The sequence below is a fragment of the Kogia breviceps genome, chromosome 11 (genome assembly GCF_026419965.1).
Source record: "Kogia breviceps isolate mKogBre1 chromosome 11, mKogBre1 haplotype 1, whole genome shotgun sequence".
Taxonomy (NCBI): Eukaryota; Metazoa; Chordata; class Mammalia; order Artiodactyla; family Physeteridae; genus Kogia; species Kogia breviceps.
Genome location: NC_081320.1, coordinates 101577281 through 101597728, shown reverse-complemented (window position 1 = coordinate 101597728; position 20448 = coordinate 101577281). Strand labels below are relative to the sequence as shown.

At 56.6% G+C, this 20448-nt stretch overlaps 1 protein-coding gene across 12 annotated transcripts in view; it reads right to left on the bottom strand.

Moving 5' to 3' along the window:
* The window catches only part of EIPR1 (EARP complex and GARP complex interacting protein 1), a 445878-nt gene that overhangs the window by 347107 nt on the left and 78323 nt on the right, over positions 1-20448 (bottom strand). For 7 of the 12 annotated variants that reach the window (XM_059078265.2, XM_067008227.1, XM_067008236.1 and 4 more), the window contains 4 exons: positions 19338-19474; positions 16761-16928; positions 15393-15560; positions 12769-13302 (listed from right to left, as the gene is read on the bottom strand). In XM_059078265.2, the coding sequence (XP_058934248.1) occupies positions 13128-13302; positions 15393-15560; positions 16761-16928; positions 19338-19474 (648 nt within the window). In that variant the 3' untranslated portion in view covers positions 12769-13127. Of the gene's footprint in view, positions 1-12768; positions 13303-15392; positions 15561-16760; positions 16929-19337; positions 19475-20448 lie in introns of those variants that run through there. The other 5 variants (XM_067008228.1, XM_067008229.1, XM_067008230.1 and 2 more) reach the window with 1 other exon arrangement.

Genomic DNA, 20448 nt, shown 5'->3' with positions numbered 1-20448 from the left:
ACCGTCCTCTCGTCGTACATCATAACACGAACCCCGAGGACACCGTTACGTGAGTCGGTACCACCATCCCCACTTTACGGGGGGGGAAAGCGAGGCGCACGGGCGGCGAGTCACGCTCCGACAGGACGCGGCGGGTCTGAGCCCGGGCCCCAAGCCCTGCAAGGCCCCCTGCGCGAGGGGTGCCCGCCCCGACCGTCGCGGCGAGCCCGCCGAGGGCAGAGCGAACCCCGCCCTCCCGATGGGTGAAGACGCGCATGCGCTCGAGGGCCCCGCGGTGAGGACGCCGAGCGCGACGCCTCCATCCTCATCCACCTCTCGCTCTCCTCCGGAACGGGCCCCTGGGGGACCCACGCTCGGGGCGGATGTGCTGGGAGAGAGCACGTCCCGGGGAGAGGTCACCCCAGGGGAGCGGATGCCCCGGGAGCTGAGCCTTTCTGCTCCGGTCCGCTTCCCACGCGTGGGCAGGGCTGTCGAAGGCAAGGGCTCCACACAACTCGGATGGCTGCGGATGGACCGTCTGCTCTTTCGAGGCCGCTCTGTCGGGCGCTTGGGCCGCCCGCTGGGGACTCGGTCCGGAGGAGGAAAGGGTGCAAAGAGCTTGACAGAAAGGTGGCTCGGCGGCAGCACAGGCGCCAACCAGAGCTCCCACACGAGCCTCTAGGGGCACTCGAGCCGCGTCGCTGTCTTCGGGAGGGAACGCGCCGGGCCAGCCTCGCGCGCACGCCTCGCCGGCACGGCTGCTTGGCGGCGCCCCCTCCACTGCGCACTTCGTTTCTTGAACCACCGCATGCTCTCTGCCCTACTGGATTTTTAAGCACCTCCAGTCCTTTCCCTTAATAAGACGACCCCGACCAGCGGAAGTTTAAATAAAGCAGTAACTCACTCTAACCTGTCTTCAGTTTACCACACCCAACACCTTGAATGTTTCAAAAGGAGCGCACGTTAACAGCTTTTGGACAAGGATGCATGAAGGTCGCACAGATTTATCCCCTCAGCAGGATGATGGATGCGGCCCGACTGTCGTGAAGACAGAGTGCCCTGCAGTGTGGACGCCCGAGAGGCGCCGTCCCCTGGGAGTCTGCATGAGTCCCTGGAGGTGGGGTCTGCGCTGGCTTCAGGGGGCATAAATGTCCATCAGAGCCTCCACTCCTGGCAGGATTCTGCACAGCAGTTAATCTTATCTTAATCAGCCAAGGCATGGGAGCTCCAAGCATCAGCCCCGGAACCTTCCTGAGGCTGCAAGTAATTACCTGGGCTGCAGGCGAGCCCAGGGCAGCTGGAAGGGGAGCAGGGCCCCAGGGCTCCAATCTCCGCTTCCTCTGACAGGGTCCCCGTGAGGACCCTCACTGCTGGGACACGGGGTCCCTAGACTCAGATTCTGTACCCCGGATATGAGTGCCCTTGACTGACATTCCTCCTCCTCCATGGTTTTTGGCATGAATGGACTAAACTGTGAGCTCTTCTGAGGCGGGACGATGTTTCATTTGCTTTATATCCCTAGAGCCCAAGGCCCAATATATGTTTGCTAAAGTGATGACCTCAAATACTACTTTGCCAAGACAGATCCTATGGCACACTCTGCCCTGAACACCTGCGATAGGCCAAGTTTTAAGAACAAGCCCAAATGTTGTCACTCCACTGTTTAACAGTATTCTCTTAAAATTTTTTACAGTTTTGTATCAGGTTCAGATCATTTTTGGAATTAAGTCTGTCTATTCACTTAGTAACAACATTCGTTAGAGGTCTATGGCCCCAGCACTGTGCTAGGTAACAGATAATTCAAAGATAAAAATAAAATATTTGCATTAAGAACAAAGAAAGATGTCACATAAGCAACCTAACTTTCCATCTCAAGGAACTAGAAAAAGAACCAACTAAGCTCAGAGGTAGCAGAAGGAAGAAAATAATAAAGGTCAGAGCAGAAATAAATAAAAATAGAAAAACCAGAAAAACAATAGAAAGGATCAGTACAACTAAGCTGCTTCTTTGAAAAAGGTTAAAACAAAATTGACGAACCTTCAGCCAGGCTCCCCATGGAAAAGAGAGGGAGGGGCTCAAACAAATAAAATCAGAAATGAAAGAGGAGATGTTACAACTGATACCACAAAACCACAAAGGATCATAAGAGGTTATTATCAGCAATTAAATGCCAACAAATTGGGTGACCTACAAGGAATGGATACTTTCCTAGAAACACACAACCCACCAAGAAGAAACTGAAAATCTGAACAGACCAATAACAAGTAGGGAAACTGAATCAGTAATCAAAAACCTCCCAACAAAGAAAATCCCAGGACCAGATGGCTTCACTGGTGAATCCTACCAAACATTTGAAAAAGAATTAACACCAACCCTTCTCAACTCTTCTAAAAATTTGAAGGGGAGGGAACACTTCCAAACTCATTTTCCTAGGCCATCATTATCCTGACAGCAGAGTCAGATAAGGGCACTACAAGAAAACTATAGGCCAGTATCCCTGATGAATACAGATGCAAAAATTCTCAGGAAAACATGAGCAAATCAAATTCTGCAACACATTGAAAGGATCATGCACCATAATCAAGTGGGATTTATCCCTGGGATGCAAGGATGGTTCAACATATGCAAGTCAATAAATGTGATACACCACATAACAGAATAAAAGATAAAAAGATATGAGCATCTCAATAGATGCAGGAAAAGCATTTGACAAAATTCAACATCTTTTCATGATAAAACTCAGAAAATTGGGTGCAGAAAGAACATAATTCAACATAGTAAAGGCCATATATGACAAGCCCACAGATAACATCATACTCAACAGTGAAAGACTGAAAGCTTTCCTTCTACAATCAGGAAAAAGACAAGAATGCTCATTCTCACTACTATTCAACATGCTACTGGAAGTCCTAGCCAGAGCAATTAGGCAAGAAAAAGAAATATAAGGCATCTAAACTTAATAGAAGTAAAACTGTCTCTGTTTGCAGATGACATGATCTTATATACAGAAAACTCTAAAGATCCCACCAAAAAACTGTTAGAAACTAAAAAACAAATTCAGTGAGGTTGTCAGATATAAAATCAACATACAAAATTAGTTGTGTTTCTTTACACTAAAAACAAACTATCTGAAAAAGAAATTAAGGAAACAATCATGGGCTTGTTTCCCACGATTTTGTACAACAGTATCAAAAAGAATAAAATACTCAGGAATAAATTTAACCAAGGAGGTGAAATCTCAGTACACTGAAAACTATAAAACATTGATGAAAAAAACTGAAGACACAAATAAATGGAAATATATCCTGTATTCATGAATTGAAAGAATTAGTATTGTTAAACTGTCTATACTACCCAAAATGGTCTAGAAATTCAATGGAATTCCTGTGAAAATTGCAGTGGTAATTTCCACAAAAATAGAAAAAACAATCCTAAAATTCATATGGAACCTTAAAGTCCCTGAATAGCCAAAGAAATATTGGGCAAGAAGAACAAAGCTGGAGGCATCACACTTCCTGATTTCAAGTTCTATTATTATGGTATGGTAATCAAAAGCATTAAAAAAAAGACAGACAAATGGACCAATGGAACAGAAATAAACTCATGTGTATATGGTCAACTAATCTTTGACAAAGGTTACAAGAATACACAATGAAGAAACCATAGTCTCTTCAATAAATCGAGTTGGGAAAACTGGGTATTCACCCAGTGAAATTGGACTCAACACCAATGACCAAAATTAAATTGAAATGGATTAAAGATTAAACATAAGACCTGAAACTGTTAAATACCTGGAAGGAAATGTAAGAGAAAAGTTCCTTGACATTGGTCTTGGCAATGATTTTTTTGGATAAGACCCCAAAAGCACGGGCAACAAAAGCAAAAATAAATAAGTGTGATTATATCACATTACACAGCTTCTGCACAGCAAAGGAAACAATCAACAAAATGAAAAGGCAACTTACAGAATGGGAGAATACACATAGAAATCATATATCTGGTAAGAAGTTAATATTCAAAATGTATAAGAACTCATACAACTCAATAGCAAAAAAACAAAAACAAAAACCACCCAGATAATCTGAATAAAAAATCGGCCAAGTACCTGAACAGAGATGGCTCAGAAGAAGAGACAGAGATGTTGCCCAAGAGCCATATATGAAAAGGTTCCACATCACTACCCATCAGGGAAATGCAGCTGAAAACCACAAGGAGAGATCACCTCACACCCGTTAGAATGGTCGTCATCAAAAAGACAAAAGACAAGAAAAGGGGGCCCTTGTGCACTGGTGGTGGGAGTGTAAAATGGTGCAGCCATTACGAAAGACAGCATGGAGGTTCCTCAAAGAATTAAAAATAGAACTACCACAAGATCCAGCAATCATTACCTCTGGGTGCTTCTCCAGAGGAACTGAAAGAATTGGGGTCTTGAAGAGATACCTGCACCCCTATGTTCACAGCAGCACTATTCGTAATAGCCAAGACAGGCAAACGTCCTAAATGTCCCCTGATGGATGGATGGATAAAGAAAATGTGGTGTATACACACAATGGACTATTGTGCAGCCTTAAAAATGATCACCTTGTCATTTGTGACAACGTGGACGGACCTGGAAGGACAGTATGTTAAGTGGGGGGTCCCCAACCCCCAGGCCGTGGACCGCTACGGGTCCACAGCCTGTTAGGAACCGGGCCGCACAGCGGGAGGCGAGCGGCGGGCGAGCCAGTGAAGCTTCGTCGGCCTCTCCCCGTCGCTCGCATCACTGCCTGAACCGTCCCCCCTCCCCCGGTCCATGGAAGAACCGTCTTCCACGAAACCTGTCTCTGGTGCCAAAAAGGCTGGGGACCGCTGTGTTAGATGAAATAAGCCAGACAGAGGAAGACAAATGCTGTGTGATCTCACTCACGTGTGGAACCTGCAATAGTCCAACTCAGAGTAACAGAGAGGAGAATGACGGTTGCTGGGGACAGAGGGGAGGGGGGACTGGGGAGACGCAGGTCAGCCTGCACGCCAGCCAGCGTCTCTCTGTCACCCTGCCTGATGTCGGGACGCACTGCAGAGGCGGTAAAACGCTGGCTCGCCAGGGAGGCCACGGGGCTCGGCTCTGAGTGACGCCACCACTTACTCCACGCTGCAGGGCTGTCCCAACCCCAGAGGAATCGGCCCGAGGAGGCTGACGCAGACCCTTGCAGGCCAGCCATGTGTCTGTGGCCGGCCGGCCGGCCTGTGTTCAGAAGTGCCCGGAGCCCAACACCCGCCGAAGAAGCCAGACTCTGACTTTGCGGTCCCGAGGCGGAGCCAGAGAGGAGCTGGCCCGCAGTTCCTCTGGAGACAGGAAGGGGATTAACAATTTATTGGACACCTGCTCGTCCCGGGACCTTGCGTGCGTCAAGCAATTTAGCCTGCACCTTTAGGTGAGGGCATTATTACCTTTTTTACAGTTGAGGAAACTGTCGCCCAGAACAAGGAGATCCCCCAAATGTCCCACTTAGTAAAGGGGCTGTGACCCAGGCCCTCTGGCTGCAAATCCCACACACCCGGTTCCTGCTCTGAACGATACTGAGAAGTGGGGGGGATCCCCTCATGCGTGTGACGGGCTCCACGGTCGTCGCTGAGTCTGGCTGACCCAGGCGAGCTGCACGGCCGGGGGGCGGGGTGCCACCTCTGCCCGCCAGCAGCGTCAGGGGCCCTCCCACGAGCACGGCCACCCTCTGCCCTGCGTTTTTCTCTGTCTGATTCACATTCAACAAAATGAATTTCCCCGTGGCCGACTGCAGAGCTGCTCCCATATATAAATACATAGAGCTGTCCAGAAGGCCCGGCTTCCGGACGGTCCTACAGGACGGCCGTGCCGCCCAGGAGCAATCCGACGTCCTCGGTCATGGCCAGAGCTGAAGGCCACCCTGTGGCCTGGAGAGGGCGGCCGAGGGGCAGCTGGCCGTGCCCTGAGCAGCCCTAGCGCTAACTCTGAGCGCTCCGGGGCCAGGACGGGGAGTGTCCGGCCAGGAGCCCGGGGCCCCGAGCGCACGAGCCAGCGTCGGAGCTGGAGAGCCTTGAGGTCACAGGTGAGCTTCCCCGTGCTGCGCATGAAGCCGGGAGGGGAGAAGGAACGCCACCCATGTCGCCTGGCCAGAAAGTGACCGCTCGCCACTTTGTGACCACACGATGGCAATGCCGCTGCATCCTGGCCACGAGCTCCTCTGCCCCTCTGGGCCCGGATCCTTCCCAGGGATGTCGGGAACCACGAGCCCCATGTGCCGGGACACCAGGGTCCCCACCGGGAAAGAAGGAACCCGTGAGGCCCACTCCGGCTACTGAGGACCACGGCCAAGGACGGAGGGGACGGGTCCAGAAGAAAGGACCGCGGGGACCTCGGGCAGCGGTGCTTCCCGGGCACGGGAGCCGGACCCAAGAGCACGCGCGGGGCCGGCGGCGCCGGGTGAGAGCAGTCGCCCCGGTCAGTGGGAGTGACAGTTTTCACCCGAGCTGCAAGACGCGGTGTCAACTTTGCCCACGTCCGGCAGATGCTGAGCCCGAGGACAGGGAAGAGGAGGCTCCTCGCCCACAGGAACCCTCCCGCGGGCAGGAGGCGGCGGCTGTTTACCCTGGCCTCTGGCACCGGGGCCCCTGCCGGCTCCCGTGGGCGCAGCCAGCAGCCAGCGGCCACCATGAAGCACAGTATAAACGGCACCGAATGACAAGAGGAAGGCAGCTCCCAGGTAACCATTTTCCACACGCTTATTAAGCGGTAAGACACAACAGGGCGTGAATTATTATGCAATAACTCCTGCCTCGAAGCGATTTCAGACACAAGAGTCGGAGGATTCATCATTATCATATATTCAGTTCTATTTTTATTTTTCAAGCCATAAAACTATCATGTCTAAATCTCCTAAACCCACCACGGCTACATCCAAGAGTGGATGGGGGGCTTCCCTGGTGGCGCAGCGGTTGGGAGCCCGCCCGCCGATGCAGGGGACGCGGGTTCGTGCCCCGGTCCGGGAGGATCCCACGTGCCGCAGAGCGGCTGGGCCCGTGAGCCGTGGCCGCTGAGCCTGCGCGTCCGGAGCCTGTGCTCCGCAACGGGAGAGGCCACGACAGTGAGAGGCCCGCGTACCGCAAAAAAAAAAAAGAGCGGATGGGCCATCAGCTTCGACAGTTGAAAATAAGCCAGCTGCTGAGCAGGAACAGCTCTTACAAGTTCTTCTCTTCGGGTCTGGGTTCTGTTACTGGAGATGAAGGTAAATATCCTGATTCTTCTTGTGCTTGAAAAACAAGGCAAGAGAAGGAAGCTGCCAGCGAAAGTCCCCGTGGGTTCAGGTGTAGGAGGGGCCCGAGGCCCAAGGCTCGGGCGTGGGGGGCGCCAGTGCAGACTGGGCCTTGCACCGCTATAGCTGGTCACAGCCCCCGAGGCCCTACCCAGGCCTCCACACGGTGCTCTGTCACGTCCCAAGGATTTGTCGCGCCCCACCGTGCGGTGGGAATTCCACTAAGGCCCGGGAGTCCGCCCCACCAAAGCGCCCCGGGCTCCCAGCTGTGCTGAAGCCCAGCGGGCCCAGCGGGGAGTGGGTGGGGGGGTGCGTTAGCTGGCGGAGAGCAGTGATGCTGGAGAAAAGAGGGTGGGACACGGGGTGATTCTGCCGAAGTCCCTGATGCTGCCTCTCTCGTCCTGGTACCTGGCTTCGAATACTTTTAACAACAGTTGATTGCTACAAGCCTCGAAAGTGTCCTGGTTATTTTCTGAATGAAGGGCCGGCAAGCCCCTGCTTCTCTGCAATTAGTCTGGCCGCGCTGTGTCAGGGAGGGCGGAACCGAGGAGGGCCCGGAACACGCTGCTCTAGCAGCCCGGGGAGCCAACGCCCACCCTGGCCTTGGGGAGCCCGCAGTCGTGCGCAGGCGAACAGGAGCCACTGGCCACACCCGGGCCTCGGTCACATGCGCACGCGTGTGCACGGCCGCCCGTGGAGCGAGGTGCCCCGCCTGCATCTCCCTCCGTCCCGGAAGCCAGAGGCCCCGTGCCACGTGGGTCCAGAGCGATGCAGACAAGCGCCCCGTCCGCCGGCGTGTGACTGTACGCCTGTCCCCCCGGGAGGAAGCCGCGAGCCCCGAGCGGTCCTGACCGGGGGCCCAGCAGAGAGCGGCAGCGGCTTGTCCCTGAAGGCCTCTCGGGCGACCACACCCCGCCTGGGGTGCTGGTCGCGTGTCCTTGGGGAGCCCCCCCCCCCCCCCGGGAACCTGGCAGCCTGGGAGCCGGGCTTTGCGGGGCTGAGACCCACACCCTGTGCTGGCTGGGGGCCGGCCCCTCCCCCGGCCACACAGCCTGCAGGAGCTGCCGCCGCCTCAGATCCCTTCCTGCCGGGAGACAGGAATCGCCTAAGAAACACCTGGGCCGTTTAAGCAGGTTCCGGCCCCACCAGCGAGCTGCCCTATTGGAATGTCTGCGTTCTGACCCTCCCGGTAAGGTAATTCCAGCCCGGGGAGCTCTGTGCACCATCCTCTCTCCTGTCTCCGGGCGTTCTCATCCTGGGGAGCCAGGACAACCTATCCTCCCATCCCCCCTCCCTCCCCCCACCCACCCATACAGTCTTTGAGCACCCACGCGCCAGGCCCTGAACCGTGCACTGAGGGACAGCAGTGAACAGAGAAGAGGTTTCGGGCCCCCGTGACGCAGTCCGCTGCACCGTTAACGTTCATCAAGACTTCCCACATGGGTAAGTGCCACGCAGAAGGGTAAGTGCCAGGCAGAAGGAAGTCCTAGGAGAGAGAATAACAAGGAGGAACTACTTTAGATCTAGTGGTCGGGGAATCTCTCTGGGGATTTATACTGGGTCTTGAAGGAGGAGCACAGCTAACGAGGCAAAAACAAAAGGGCACCTTCTCTGTGCCTTGATCACAAAGGAGCACACCCCGTCTTCACGGAGGGTTCATTTGGAAACTAGAGACGGAACACGTCGCCCTTGGGCACCAACCTTCCCGCAGCCCTGACAGCCTGTGGACCGCCAAAGGAGGGCCTAGTCGGTGCCGGCTCCTTAGAGGCTTCCCCGCCCCTGGTGTGCCCGCTTTTGCCGAGCTCTCCGGAGACTGAAATCCAGGGAGCGGTGCGGAGTCCCTTATCTTTGTCTATCCATCTTCTTTCTGTTTTCGTTCCTGCTTCCCAACAATGTGTCCTTTTACTACGGGGATTATTTTAGGCTGCTTATCTTGAAGAAGCGGAAGACTCAGGAGGAAGTCTTGCTTTTTATCCCCCCCTTTCCTGCCTAAAGGAGTGTAGATAAAGGGCCTGGTCCAGCAAGTGCAGTATCACCAGAGATGTCCACAAAGAGTACTGGTGGGCTTGGGGGGTGCTGCAGGGCCTGGAGACCAAAGTCCCATCGACGTCCCACTGTCTCTGCGTGGCCCAGCAAACACTTCTTTACCAAACGTTGGTTTTCCCACTTCCGTGTGAACCTCTCCTCCCCTGTGACGTCCCAGACCCTCCCCGCCGCCTCACACGGCCCAGGCCTCCCCTGCCCAGCCTGCCCTGGGGTCTCGGTGTTCTCGTGGGGCCTCTGGACCTACATACTTAAATTTAATTTTCTCTGCTTGTCTGTCTCAGGTCAATTTTAATTCTTAGGCTCAGCCAGAAGAACCTAGAAAGGGTAGAGAGAAAAGTTTTCCTTCCACAACGTATTATGTAATTTCTGATCTTTTATTTTGAAATGGACCAACGTATATGTGTTCCTGTTAAGATGACCATTAACTCCCATGTAGCGCTTACTGTCCTAAGTGGGCTATAAGGATAAATTAATTTAATCCCCCAAAGCCCTGGGAAGGTCACCCGATTCACAGGTAACTGAGGTAACTGAGGCATCCCTGGGGACGTGCCTTGGCCAGCGCTGAGCCCGGCCTGAGCCCTGGAAATCCGTCCGGGCAGGCTGGGCAGGCTCCACTGTCACCGCTCGGCCACGCGCCCGGGAGGGCCATGGGCGTTCGGAAGGGGAGCCCCTCTTCCCGTCCTGCTGGACCCCGGCAGGCTCAGCGAGCGCTGGCTGACCTGACTGCCTCCCAGGGGGCGAAAGGCTGTCCGAGGAACCGTGGAGCTCAACTCAGCGCAGAAAGGCTCGAGGCTGTCCGAGCGTGACATGAATTCGAGGGGGCAGATGAACACGGGCTGAGTAACAAGGAGGCGGCCTCAGGGAAGAGGCGAGAGCTGAGCTCGGCCGCAGAGGACGGACAGGCGGAAACCACGAGAAGACATCAGAGGCATGTTGGGTGGGGAAGGGGTATCAGGAGCAGAGTCAGGGAGGTGGACATGGGAGGAACGTGCCAGGAGAGAGGGCAGCCATGGACAGTGACCAGCATGTGGTCTTGGTGACTCTGGAAACTAAGGCTGGAAATCCTAGGTCACTGCGCTTCAGGATTCAGGACTGTTGGACCCCGGGGTCAACAGGGTCCCTGAAGGCACCTCCTGTGGGAGTGGGTCCAGGTGCTGCTCTGCAGTAGCCACGTTTTGTTGTTTTTTGGTTTTTTAACCATTTTATCTAGATTTTATTTGTAGACGCTGAAAATTCCCATAAATTCCAAGGATCACAGGAGAAACAAGCTTATTTCTTTGAGCTTGCCTGAGATAAAATCTCCCTTAATCTTGGGTCATGAAATATAGCCGTAGAGAAATTTGGTTTCACCATGACAAATCTCCAAATCTCCACCTGCATCTCAACTTTCATTTCGTGCACACTGACTGCAGCACTTTCTGTTGTAATTCTATTTTATAGCAGCTTGTAATTATTTTACGGGTGAATGTCTAACTCTTCATCTCTTCACATGGATTACTTTCTTCAGATTTTGAAGTTCTCTTCTGCTCTACTGTCTGTTTCTCCTCTTGGTTCCTTTAATTTGTATGTTTTGTTTTCTTTTCTTTTCAAATAACTCACATCATGAGCAAGACATACTGCTGGGCAATGTGGAGGTTACAAAAACACTGGAAGAGCTTTTCCTTCTCCTCTTGGGCCTTCCAGCGGACCAATCAGGAAAAGTTTTGCAAAGGAAGTGGGATTTGAACTGCATCTTGGAATCTCTGAGAAGTCTGGCTCCAAGCCAAGATTCTGCGCCGGCATTTTCAGGCCAGAGGATGGGTAATGTCAAAGGCCTTAACTGGCAGACCTCGCAGGGAAGCTGCCCCCCCCACACAAGACTTGTACACAGCCAGTTCATCGCAGTCCCCGGAGTTTCAGTCGGGGTCTCAGCCCCCCTGGCTGGCCATGCTCTCCCACCTGCCAATGCAGGGGACACAGATTCAAGCCCCGGTCCGGGAAGGTCCTACATGCCACGGAGCAACTAAGCCCGTGAGCCGCGGCCGCTGAGCCTGCGCGTCCGGAGCCTGTGCTTCGCAACGGGAGAGGCCACAACAGTGAGAGGCCTGCATATCACACAAAAAAATAAAAAAATAAAAAAACGGGCTCCACCAAAGAGGACACACGGGTAGATGGTGAGTTAAGTGCGCGGAAAGCCGTTCCGCATCATTGCAGGGAAGCACAAGTGACAGCACCCCGTGCCCGTGGGCGGCTGAGAAAGCTGAGCGCCCGCCTGCCCCTGGGAAGGAAAAATGCCGCGGCCCCTCGGGAAGCAGCGCAGCAGTTTTTCCTCCCATAGAACCCTGTGCTCACACTCGCCAGCGCTGACCCCGAGGCAGGGGCTGCAAACGTTTTTGTAAAGGGTCGGACAGCAAAGATTTTAGGCGCTGAGGTTGCCTGGCCACTGCTGCACGTGTGCCGAAGCACATGAGTGAGGACGGTGCTGTGTGCCAATAAAACTTTATTGACAAAAACAGGTGGTGGCAGGGATTTGGCCCCCCATGACCTCAGGCTATAGTTTGCCAACGCCTGCCCTTGAAAATGAAAACTTCTGTTTACACAAACACCCATACACAAAGATTTACAACAGCCAGCAGGGCTTCCAGCAGGACTGCGGACCCCACGTGAGCCCAGAGCTTTGCCTCGGTCGCTGCGGAGCTGGGGCATCTAGCATGGCGCCTGGCACACAGGAGGTGCTCGACAAACACCTGTTTGTTGAGGACTTTCATTAGAGCTGGCAGCAGAAATGCCAAAGGGCCTTAAACACCACCAGCCGCCGCCTGCCCCCCCACCACAGCCCCCGGTCCTCTGCCCACCCACGGTACCCACTCTGTCCACACGCTCTCACCCCTGAAAAGAAGAAACAAGAGCCAGATGTGCCTCTCTGGGTCCACAGTGCAGCTAGAAACCACCACACAGACACTCCGGGGACGACAGATGGCTTCAGCGTTTAGAACGAGTCCATTCTTAGGCTGAAGCCCGCTGTGAAAAAAGGACTACGCCTGACAGCCATCTCGGTACAGACGCGACACCTGGGCAGGTGAGGCCATGCCCAGAACAGACCCCTGGACCCACGGGAGGAGGAATAGGCAAGAGTGCCGTGCTCAGAGTTTTAGGATCACCTGACAACGCGGGGTTTCAACGGGTAAGCGTGCTGGGTGACCCGGGAACACACGTGTGACCTCCAGGCGAGGAGGATGCCATCGGCGTAAAGGAGCAGGACCCAGTGGGGCGCCATGCCCGGGGACGGGGCCCAAGGATGGCAGGAGACCCCTGGTCACCGACAGCGTCAGGGCTCCCCCAGGCCACGGCCCGAGCACGGGCAGGTCAAGCCCAGGACGAAGCACGGGAGGCCCATCCGCCTTTTCTTCTGGGCCAGCACGGAGAAAATGAACAGAGACCGGGTGATGGGGCCATACCGGGGGCAGAGCTCCTGAAGAAAGACCTGGAGCCCATGCAGCGTGGCCCTGCTCCTTTTATTTCATTTTTAATCTTGAGAGAAAGATGAGTCAACATTATGGAAACAAATTACAGTGAGACTCCCGACACCCTTAAAAGCGAGAAGAGGAAGTGGGCAGTGACCAGGCAGAGGCCAGCCCGCGGAGCCCCAGCGCGGTCTGGGGACGGTGCTTCTGCTTCCATCAAGGGGAGACTTCAGGCGTCAGTGGTCGCTGGCAGACGCCCTGTCATTATTCACAGGTGCTCGCATCAGGGGAGAGGGACGCTGGTTCTCCCAGACGGGGCTCTGCCCGGAAAGCCAATGCCCGCCACACGGCTGCCCGTGGCTGGGAAGCTGCCCGAGGACGGCCTGGCGGCTCAGAGCAGTATGTGGTACTTCAGCGCCCGGGGCACCCTGTTGATGACCAGCCTCCCGTCATAGCTCAGGGAGGCAAAGAGCCAGGGGTCGGCCGAGGACCAGTCCACGGCGTACACGCTGTCCTCGTGCTCCTCATAGGTGGCGATGACGCTGTCCTGGGGCGGCTCCTGGCTCCTACAAGTCACCAGAGACACGCGTGCGTGAGTGAGGCGGGCGCCCTGCCCGGCGGTGGCAGCAGGCCTGGTCTCACCTGCGCGACCGGGCTGTCCCCAGGAGCCGAGGGGGCCAACGGGGGCGCCCCTGCAGGAGCCCAGAGCCATCGCATCCCCAGCCATGGGTCCTCGGGGCTCGTGGGGGGCCCCCTTACCGCCTAACACCTCCCTCCGCCGCTCTGGAGCAGGACGTGCTCAGGCTTGGGGGACGGTGGCTGGGGAACGTCCATGGGGCTAAGTGGACAACGGCCAAAGCTCCTGTGGCGTCTGCCCGAGGGACCTGGGCACAGGCCAGCACAGCCCCCTGGGGTGGGTGGGGAGCCCTGCTCAGGACAAAGGGGAGGGGCTGGAAGGCCGGCAGGTCCTGGCCTGGGCTGTGACACCTCCGGCACCCCGTTCAAATGGGAGTCGCTCGCCCCTTCCCTGGGACGCCTGCCGGGCGGGGCTCACGTGCACGGCCCCGTGGGGGAGCGCGCAGAGCCGGGCCGGCCGCCCGGGCCTCCGAGATCACAGGCCTGCCACACGCCGGGCTGCTTCTCCACCCGGCAGGGCCTCCTCGGCACTTTTCTCCCCATTTCGTGACTCTCTCCACCCGAGGAGCTCTCAGCAATCTGGGCCTCTTCCCAGGAGACAGCCGGCCCCATGTGCCCCCTGGCTCGGAGCCTCACGCATCCCGTGGCCCGAGCCCCCCAGGAAGCCAACCTGCAGTGGCCAGCAAGCGCCCGGGCACAAACACCACGTACAAGTGCTCATGGGACTCCCGTTCTCCTGAACTCACTGAGACGCGGGGACCAAGCCCGGGAGCAGGCCTACGGGAAACCGTGGAGGCACCTCGCGCCAGTGCCGTAGCCCGGCACGCCTGCCAGCCACACGCGCCTTCCTTCCTAGCGAGCTTCCCTGAAGCTGCCCGCGTGCAGGCAGGACCCCTGGATTAACACACGGGGCCAACGAAGGGGCCACTAGCTCTGTCCCCGGTACAGACGGGGCTCAGACGCCTGCTTGGCCGTGAAAAGAGAGCACAGTAGAAAACACCCAAGCCCTGCACATGGCAGGTCGCTGGACTGAAGCCGCTGCAACTGTATCTAAATACCGAGTTTGAACAGAAAAATGACTGCGTTTCTCTCAGGAGAAACGATCGGTAGACTGCCACCAAGCCAGCTTCTCACACAGGAATTGTAGGCTCAGCACAGGTGGGCAGAGGAAGAAATCGGACAGCAGAACGGTGTGAAGAGTCTCCAAACAGAACGACAAACCCCTCTCGGATTTTACGGCTCAGACCACTCAGCTCGACAGGGTTTTATTCCAGAACCTCTTCCCCTGGAGGCGGGAGACTCGACTCCACGGTAGCATCTGAACCACAACAGGAAGCAGCCGCCACACACGAAGGTGCATCTATTCCAGGAACAAGATGTGTCTCCTTTACACCCACGTTGCTGACAAAGGACACGGGCTCACCCCGCCGCCGCCGCTGCCCTGTGTGAGCCCCGAACCCCAGGACCCCACATGTCTCGGGGCGTAACCCCATTGTGAAGAGAGAGCTCCCGGGCAGAGCAATTAGGATCGGAAAGAGTTTGGAAAATACTCAGCCGAGACGGTGAGGCTGAGGGAACAGGCAGCGAGGTTCCCCGCACGGCGCCCGGCGTCTTGGGGGAAGCAGTGCGGGGGGGCCGGGCCGGATCTGGGCCCCGCCTTGACGCCTGCCAGCGAGGGTGGCCAGTCCACGACCCGATCCGGGACGGCACAGCGAGGAGGGACGCCCGCCGCTGCCTCTCCCACAGGGTGTCACGAGGGCTGGCGGAGGTCACTTCTAACTCCCCAGGGCTGCAGACGGGCCCCGGGCCTCGCCACCTCACCTGTGACGCTCCGCAATCCGCAAGAACGTGGACAGACACGCATTTTAGAGGCCACAGCGGAGGGCGCGGCTGCCCTACCCGACCCACGGTCCGCAGCCCCGCCCGCCACCCGCAGCGGGGACCGAGCCACGCCCACCGAGCCACGCCCACACGCCGGGGTTTGGAGGCGGGGCCGCGGCGCGGCGCCGGGAGCGCTTACTTCTCCTCCGGACGGCGGTCCTCCGGGTCACTCAGGTCGGCGTCGTCCACCAGGTGGCCGAAGGGCTCGGAGGAGATGGACGCCATGTTGGAAAGGATGACCCTGCTGTCACTGCTGCCCGTGAGGACGAGCTGGTCGTGGGAGTGGTTGTAGCGGACGCCCCACACCCTGTGGGAGGACAGGCTCCAGCACCACCGATCCCCCAGACAGGGAGGACGGGTCCCAGCCGCTCATCTCTCACTGGCCGGTCCCCAGCAGGGGCAGGCGCGCGGCACGGCTCTGAAACCTTCTGCATCCCGACTAACGGAGACCAAATGGTAGCACAGACCCCGGGGGGAGGTTTAACTGCTCACGAGCCACACCGGCTTTCCAGAACTCTAAAGGCAAAGGCTGCCCAAGAAGCCAAACACGGACTAGAGAGAACCCGTGACATAGGTCACACCCCAGGGCAGCCTCCCAAGGGCTGCTCTCTGGTCAGGTCACTAGGCCCAGGAGCTCGCCGATCTGGGCCGCCCGCCGGCAGACCCAGGGGTCAGCGGAGAGCCGGACTGCCGCCCGGGGCCAGGGGATGGAGCTCCTCCCCAGACCGCAGGAATCACGGCCACTCACCGAACCTGTCCAAACCGTACTCCAGCATTCAGGTGGTAAATACACACACACACACACACAGATATGCACACGCACACAAGCGCACACACAAAGCGTACATACACACACCAGCACACACGAACATGCACACATACACAAGCACACGCACGGACACAAACACGCAAGCGCGCACACACACACACATATACAAGCATGTACAAACAACATGCTTTATTTGAATAAAAACTGGCTCATACTATGCACGATTTTCTATGACTTGATCTCTTTCACTTAGCAGAAAGTAGCCAGCACACGGTATATACATAAAAATGACGTCTCCGGGAGAATGGCCAGTCTTGGGCACTCTGCATGTCCCTACACACAGCTATCCCTCACTCCCTCTGAAGCAGCACCATCCCCACTGCAGTGAAGCCACCGGACGGACTTAACCAATCCCCTGCTGCCAGGCACTGGGCAGTTCCCAGCCTCCCTGCACTGCGCACAATGCCACGTGAACATCTGTGCACGTTCACTTTTGCCTCTTTGAACCAGCACTATTTCAAGAAAAAACAGAATCTAGTGTTTTTCTTCTTTTCCTATGTTTACAAATCACAAACATTCAGACTTGGAATTAGTGTTTCTTTAGGAAAAATAAAACGGGGTTGATTGAATGATTCACAGCAGCACAAACGACGCTGGTTTGTGCCTTTCCAAACGGTGAAGTAATTAGCAAAATAAATTGCCTAAGCCCCTCCCCCAAGCGGCCCGCGAGGAACGCACCAGTGGGAGTGCTCCTCCAGCGTCTTGACGGGCTCGGTGACGTTGCGGGTGTCCCAGAACTTCACCCTGCAGTCGTCCCCGCAGCTGGCCAGGTAGTACTGCTTGTTGGGGTTGAAGTCCAGGTCCCGCACCAGCTGGCCGTGTGCACTCTCAATGCAGTAGATTTGGCTGTGCAGGGGCGGAGGGGGCGGGCACAGGTAAGGGTAGGACGAGGGAAGGCGGCGACTGCCCCCCCCCTGCACCTCCTCCCAGACCCCATCCAGCGCAGGATCCGGGCGGGGCGCTCCTGTACGCAGGCCACGCCTGCGACCCTGCAGAAGGGTGGCTGGTGGGCGGCTCTCAAAGGTGTGGCCTGGAATCCAGAGGAAGAGAGCGGTCCGGAGGGATGAGACTGCCACAGAGAAGCAGAGACAGACTCCGGACAGAAAGGCTGACCAACGTCTGGAAGGACGCAGTGCGACAGGAGAAGGAAAAGGGAGGGGGGTGGAAAGTGGAACACAGCGCTGCTGGTGCCGGGAGACAGACAGAGAAAAGGAAGGAAAAGTTGGGAAAGCTATAGAAACACCGAAGGAAACAGTGCTCGTCACCGCTGGGCCCGAGCCTCATCCTTGCACACAACCCGGGGGCTGACATTGGGTGGGGGCGGGCGCGGGGGCCAAATCGGCCCCACCGCTGTTCAGAGCTCACACGTGCCCGTACACAATGCACAAGCATGCACACACCTGCCATACACACACGCACACGCATGGGTACCTGTGCCCACACATGAACGTGTACACACCCACACGTGGGTGCACCAGTGCGCACAGAGGTGCAGGCACACAGGCACGCACAGACCTAACTGAAGCCCCGCCATCCACCTCCAGGCTGCTCCTTGCAGGGTGTGGAATCAGAATATTCCATCTCCTACAGCAACCCCCTGTGATATCACAAACCCAAACCAGAGGTGCAGGTCAGCTGAGGCAGGACAGTGGCTTCAGACGAAGAGCTTGTGTCCCAGCAGGACGGAAAGGGGCCCCCGCCAGGCCCACAGTCGGCCCCGCGAGACACCCCGCCCCCTCTGCCCTCTCCACGTCCTCCCTCGGCTGTGACTTCACCTCTCCTGCAAACACTGGACCTCGTGCTCTGCACGGCTCCCATTGGGACTGCTCCCGTAACCAGCTCCCTGGCACCAAGGTTTCCACAGTCCCATCTCACGCCAGATGACCTCAGTCCTTTTCATCTTTTCTCCCATGTTGGGTTTTCTGGCCCCAAACCACTTTTAAATCTTGAACCAGTTTTTACATCCTGAACCTTCCCAATAGCCTAATATTTTTTCTGAAAATAAGATACCCGAACCTTAAGATCTTCCGAGTGAAACAGGGAAATGAATAAAATTAAGCCCGGCGAGGTCCTAGGGAGCTGGGGGGAGTCACACAGGCACAGAGTATCGACTCAGGCTTTCCTGGGGCTCTGGGGGCAGCGATCTGAATACAAAAGCACAATACGTTCCAGAAGCAGCACTGAAAGCACCAACACCCAGGCTGTTTGCAGAAGAGACACAACACCCAGGAGAAGAGGCCCCGGGTCGCCTGCTGCCCATCCCCCCCAGGGACGGCAGGCAAGGGGGCAGCAGGGCACCGCCTCCCAGGGCCCCTCCTGCCCCCTGGCTTTGGGGTCTGTAATGTCAGTCTTCAAGGTTCTCGTCACCGAAATCTTCACATCCTTCAAAGAACAATGAAAACGGGAAAAGATAGCCACAGGCCCTGGAGGAATGGATTCCAGTCTCGACATCCAAGCCCACAGCTTTCAGCTTCTGGTAGGAAACCCAACAACCCCGCCCCCGCCGCTCCCCCCCCCCCCCCCCCCCGCACCGCACAGACACACACACGCACACACATGTCGAATACTGATTACCCCCTGCGCTTTCAGAGGGGCCGTGGACTTAGATTTAAAGCTGGGCCCCCCGCCCTCGAAGGCAACATGAGCTATTTCACAACATCCGTCTTTGCAGCTTAGTGATAAACTACGGTGTGCTGAGGGGATAAACTGTATCTTAAAAAAGACTGCAGGGCCCTGTTGCCATGACAACGGTGTGCACACCGCTACTCCTTCCCCGACAACGCCACACCTGGCACAGAGAAGCGGCTCTCCTGTGTCCCATTAGAAGCGCTAGCTATGTGTATAATGACTTAAATGACAAACTACGATTACCCCGTGGGTGTGCATCTTGAAGGTGCAGAGATGGTCAAGCAGCCCTCACCTCGTGGTCGCCAACCACGGAGACAGAGAGTCTGTGGTCACCACCTCAGGCCTGAGCTGCTACAAAAGCCTGACCTTGACCTCCACCGGAGACCGCCGCTGCCGCCGAAGGATGCCCACAGGAACAAGACCACCAGGGCGGGGCGCGGACCCACAGCACGGGTGCACTCAAGACAGGGCGGAGAAAGAGGACCAGGCGTACGACTTCCCACAAAACCGAGGCCACAACACAGACAAGCCACAAGGCCTCAGCACAAGAGGCCGGGTGGATGGGCGTGCGGGGGCAGGGAGGGGAGGGGCCTTCGGGGCGTGTCCTGGGCCCGGGCCGTCACTGACCTCATGGTCCGCATGTCCCACCCTCGGACAGCCGTGTCGTTCGCCGTGGCCACCTGGGTGCAGTTGTGGTGCGGGCTCCACCGCCCCGTCGTGAACTTGAGCTGTCCCTTCCCTTCCAGGGATGCCGAACTGGCCAGCTGCAAATTGGGTGATGTTTTCAAAGGAAGCAGAAAAGACAAGTAATTTGAACTCTATTCAGAACATTTAAGAGGATATCTTGAGCAGGCTATCGTTGAAGATAATTACTGAAAATAATTAGGAAGCTCTGTCTTTGTTTCCTTCCCTTAGAAGGCAAGAATGTTTGAACCTTATTTGGAAAAAAAATACATAAAACTGAACGCAGCAAAAAATAGAAGGCACGTCAATAGAGCCGCTGTGAGACAGGACTTGCCAGTGTGGGGTTAGGGAGGAGAACCACCCGCAGCAGCTCCAACCTCTGGCCTCCTCCACGAACAGGGACGAGGCCGGCCGGTCCACGCGGCCAACCCCAGGCGGAGAAGGACAAATGGCTGCGACCCACCCAGACGTGTGCTCAGACGCGTGCCCTCCCCTCCCGCCGCGAGGGTCTCGGCGTCCGTTACTCGGGGGGTAGCTAAACCCTAACAGGTAACGGACGGCGGAGACCCTCGAGACCACCAGCAGTCGGGGCCAGGCTCTGGTGCGAGCCCGGGAGAAGGGCCCCCTCCGCCCCCGACCCCACTGCCCCAGCGGCCCTCCCACTTGCCACCTGCAATCTTATGCACAAAGGCCCATCACGCGCTGGCGTCTGAAGGCAGGAGGGCTCCGGGCTCGCCTGTGGTCCTCAGGTCACTCGAGCCTCCGTGATTCACTTCACTTTACCCTGAACACCAGCCTCTCCCTGCAGACCCTCTGAGAGGGATCCGGGCACGGCCGCGGCAGCGCTGGACAGAGGCCCGAGGGTGTCACTGGGCCCCAGACTTGGCCCCGGCCGGGGTGGGCGCACCGAGCGGGCGGTCAGTGAGAGGGGATCGACCAGAAACCCGGGGGAAACACCCGGTTTCCTCTCCAGAGAGCCTGGCCCAGTTAAGAAGCCTGACAGCGGGCAGGTCTTTAAAAACGACTTCCGAGCAAGAGCCCCACTTACGCTAGC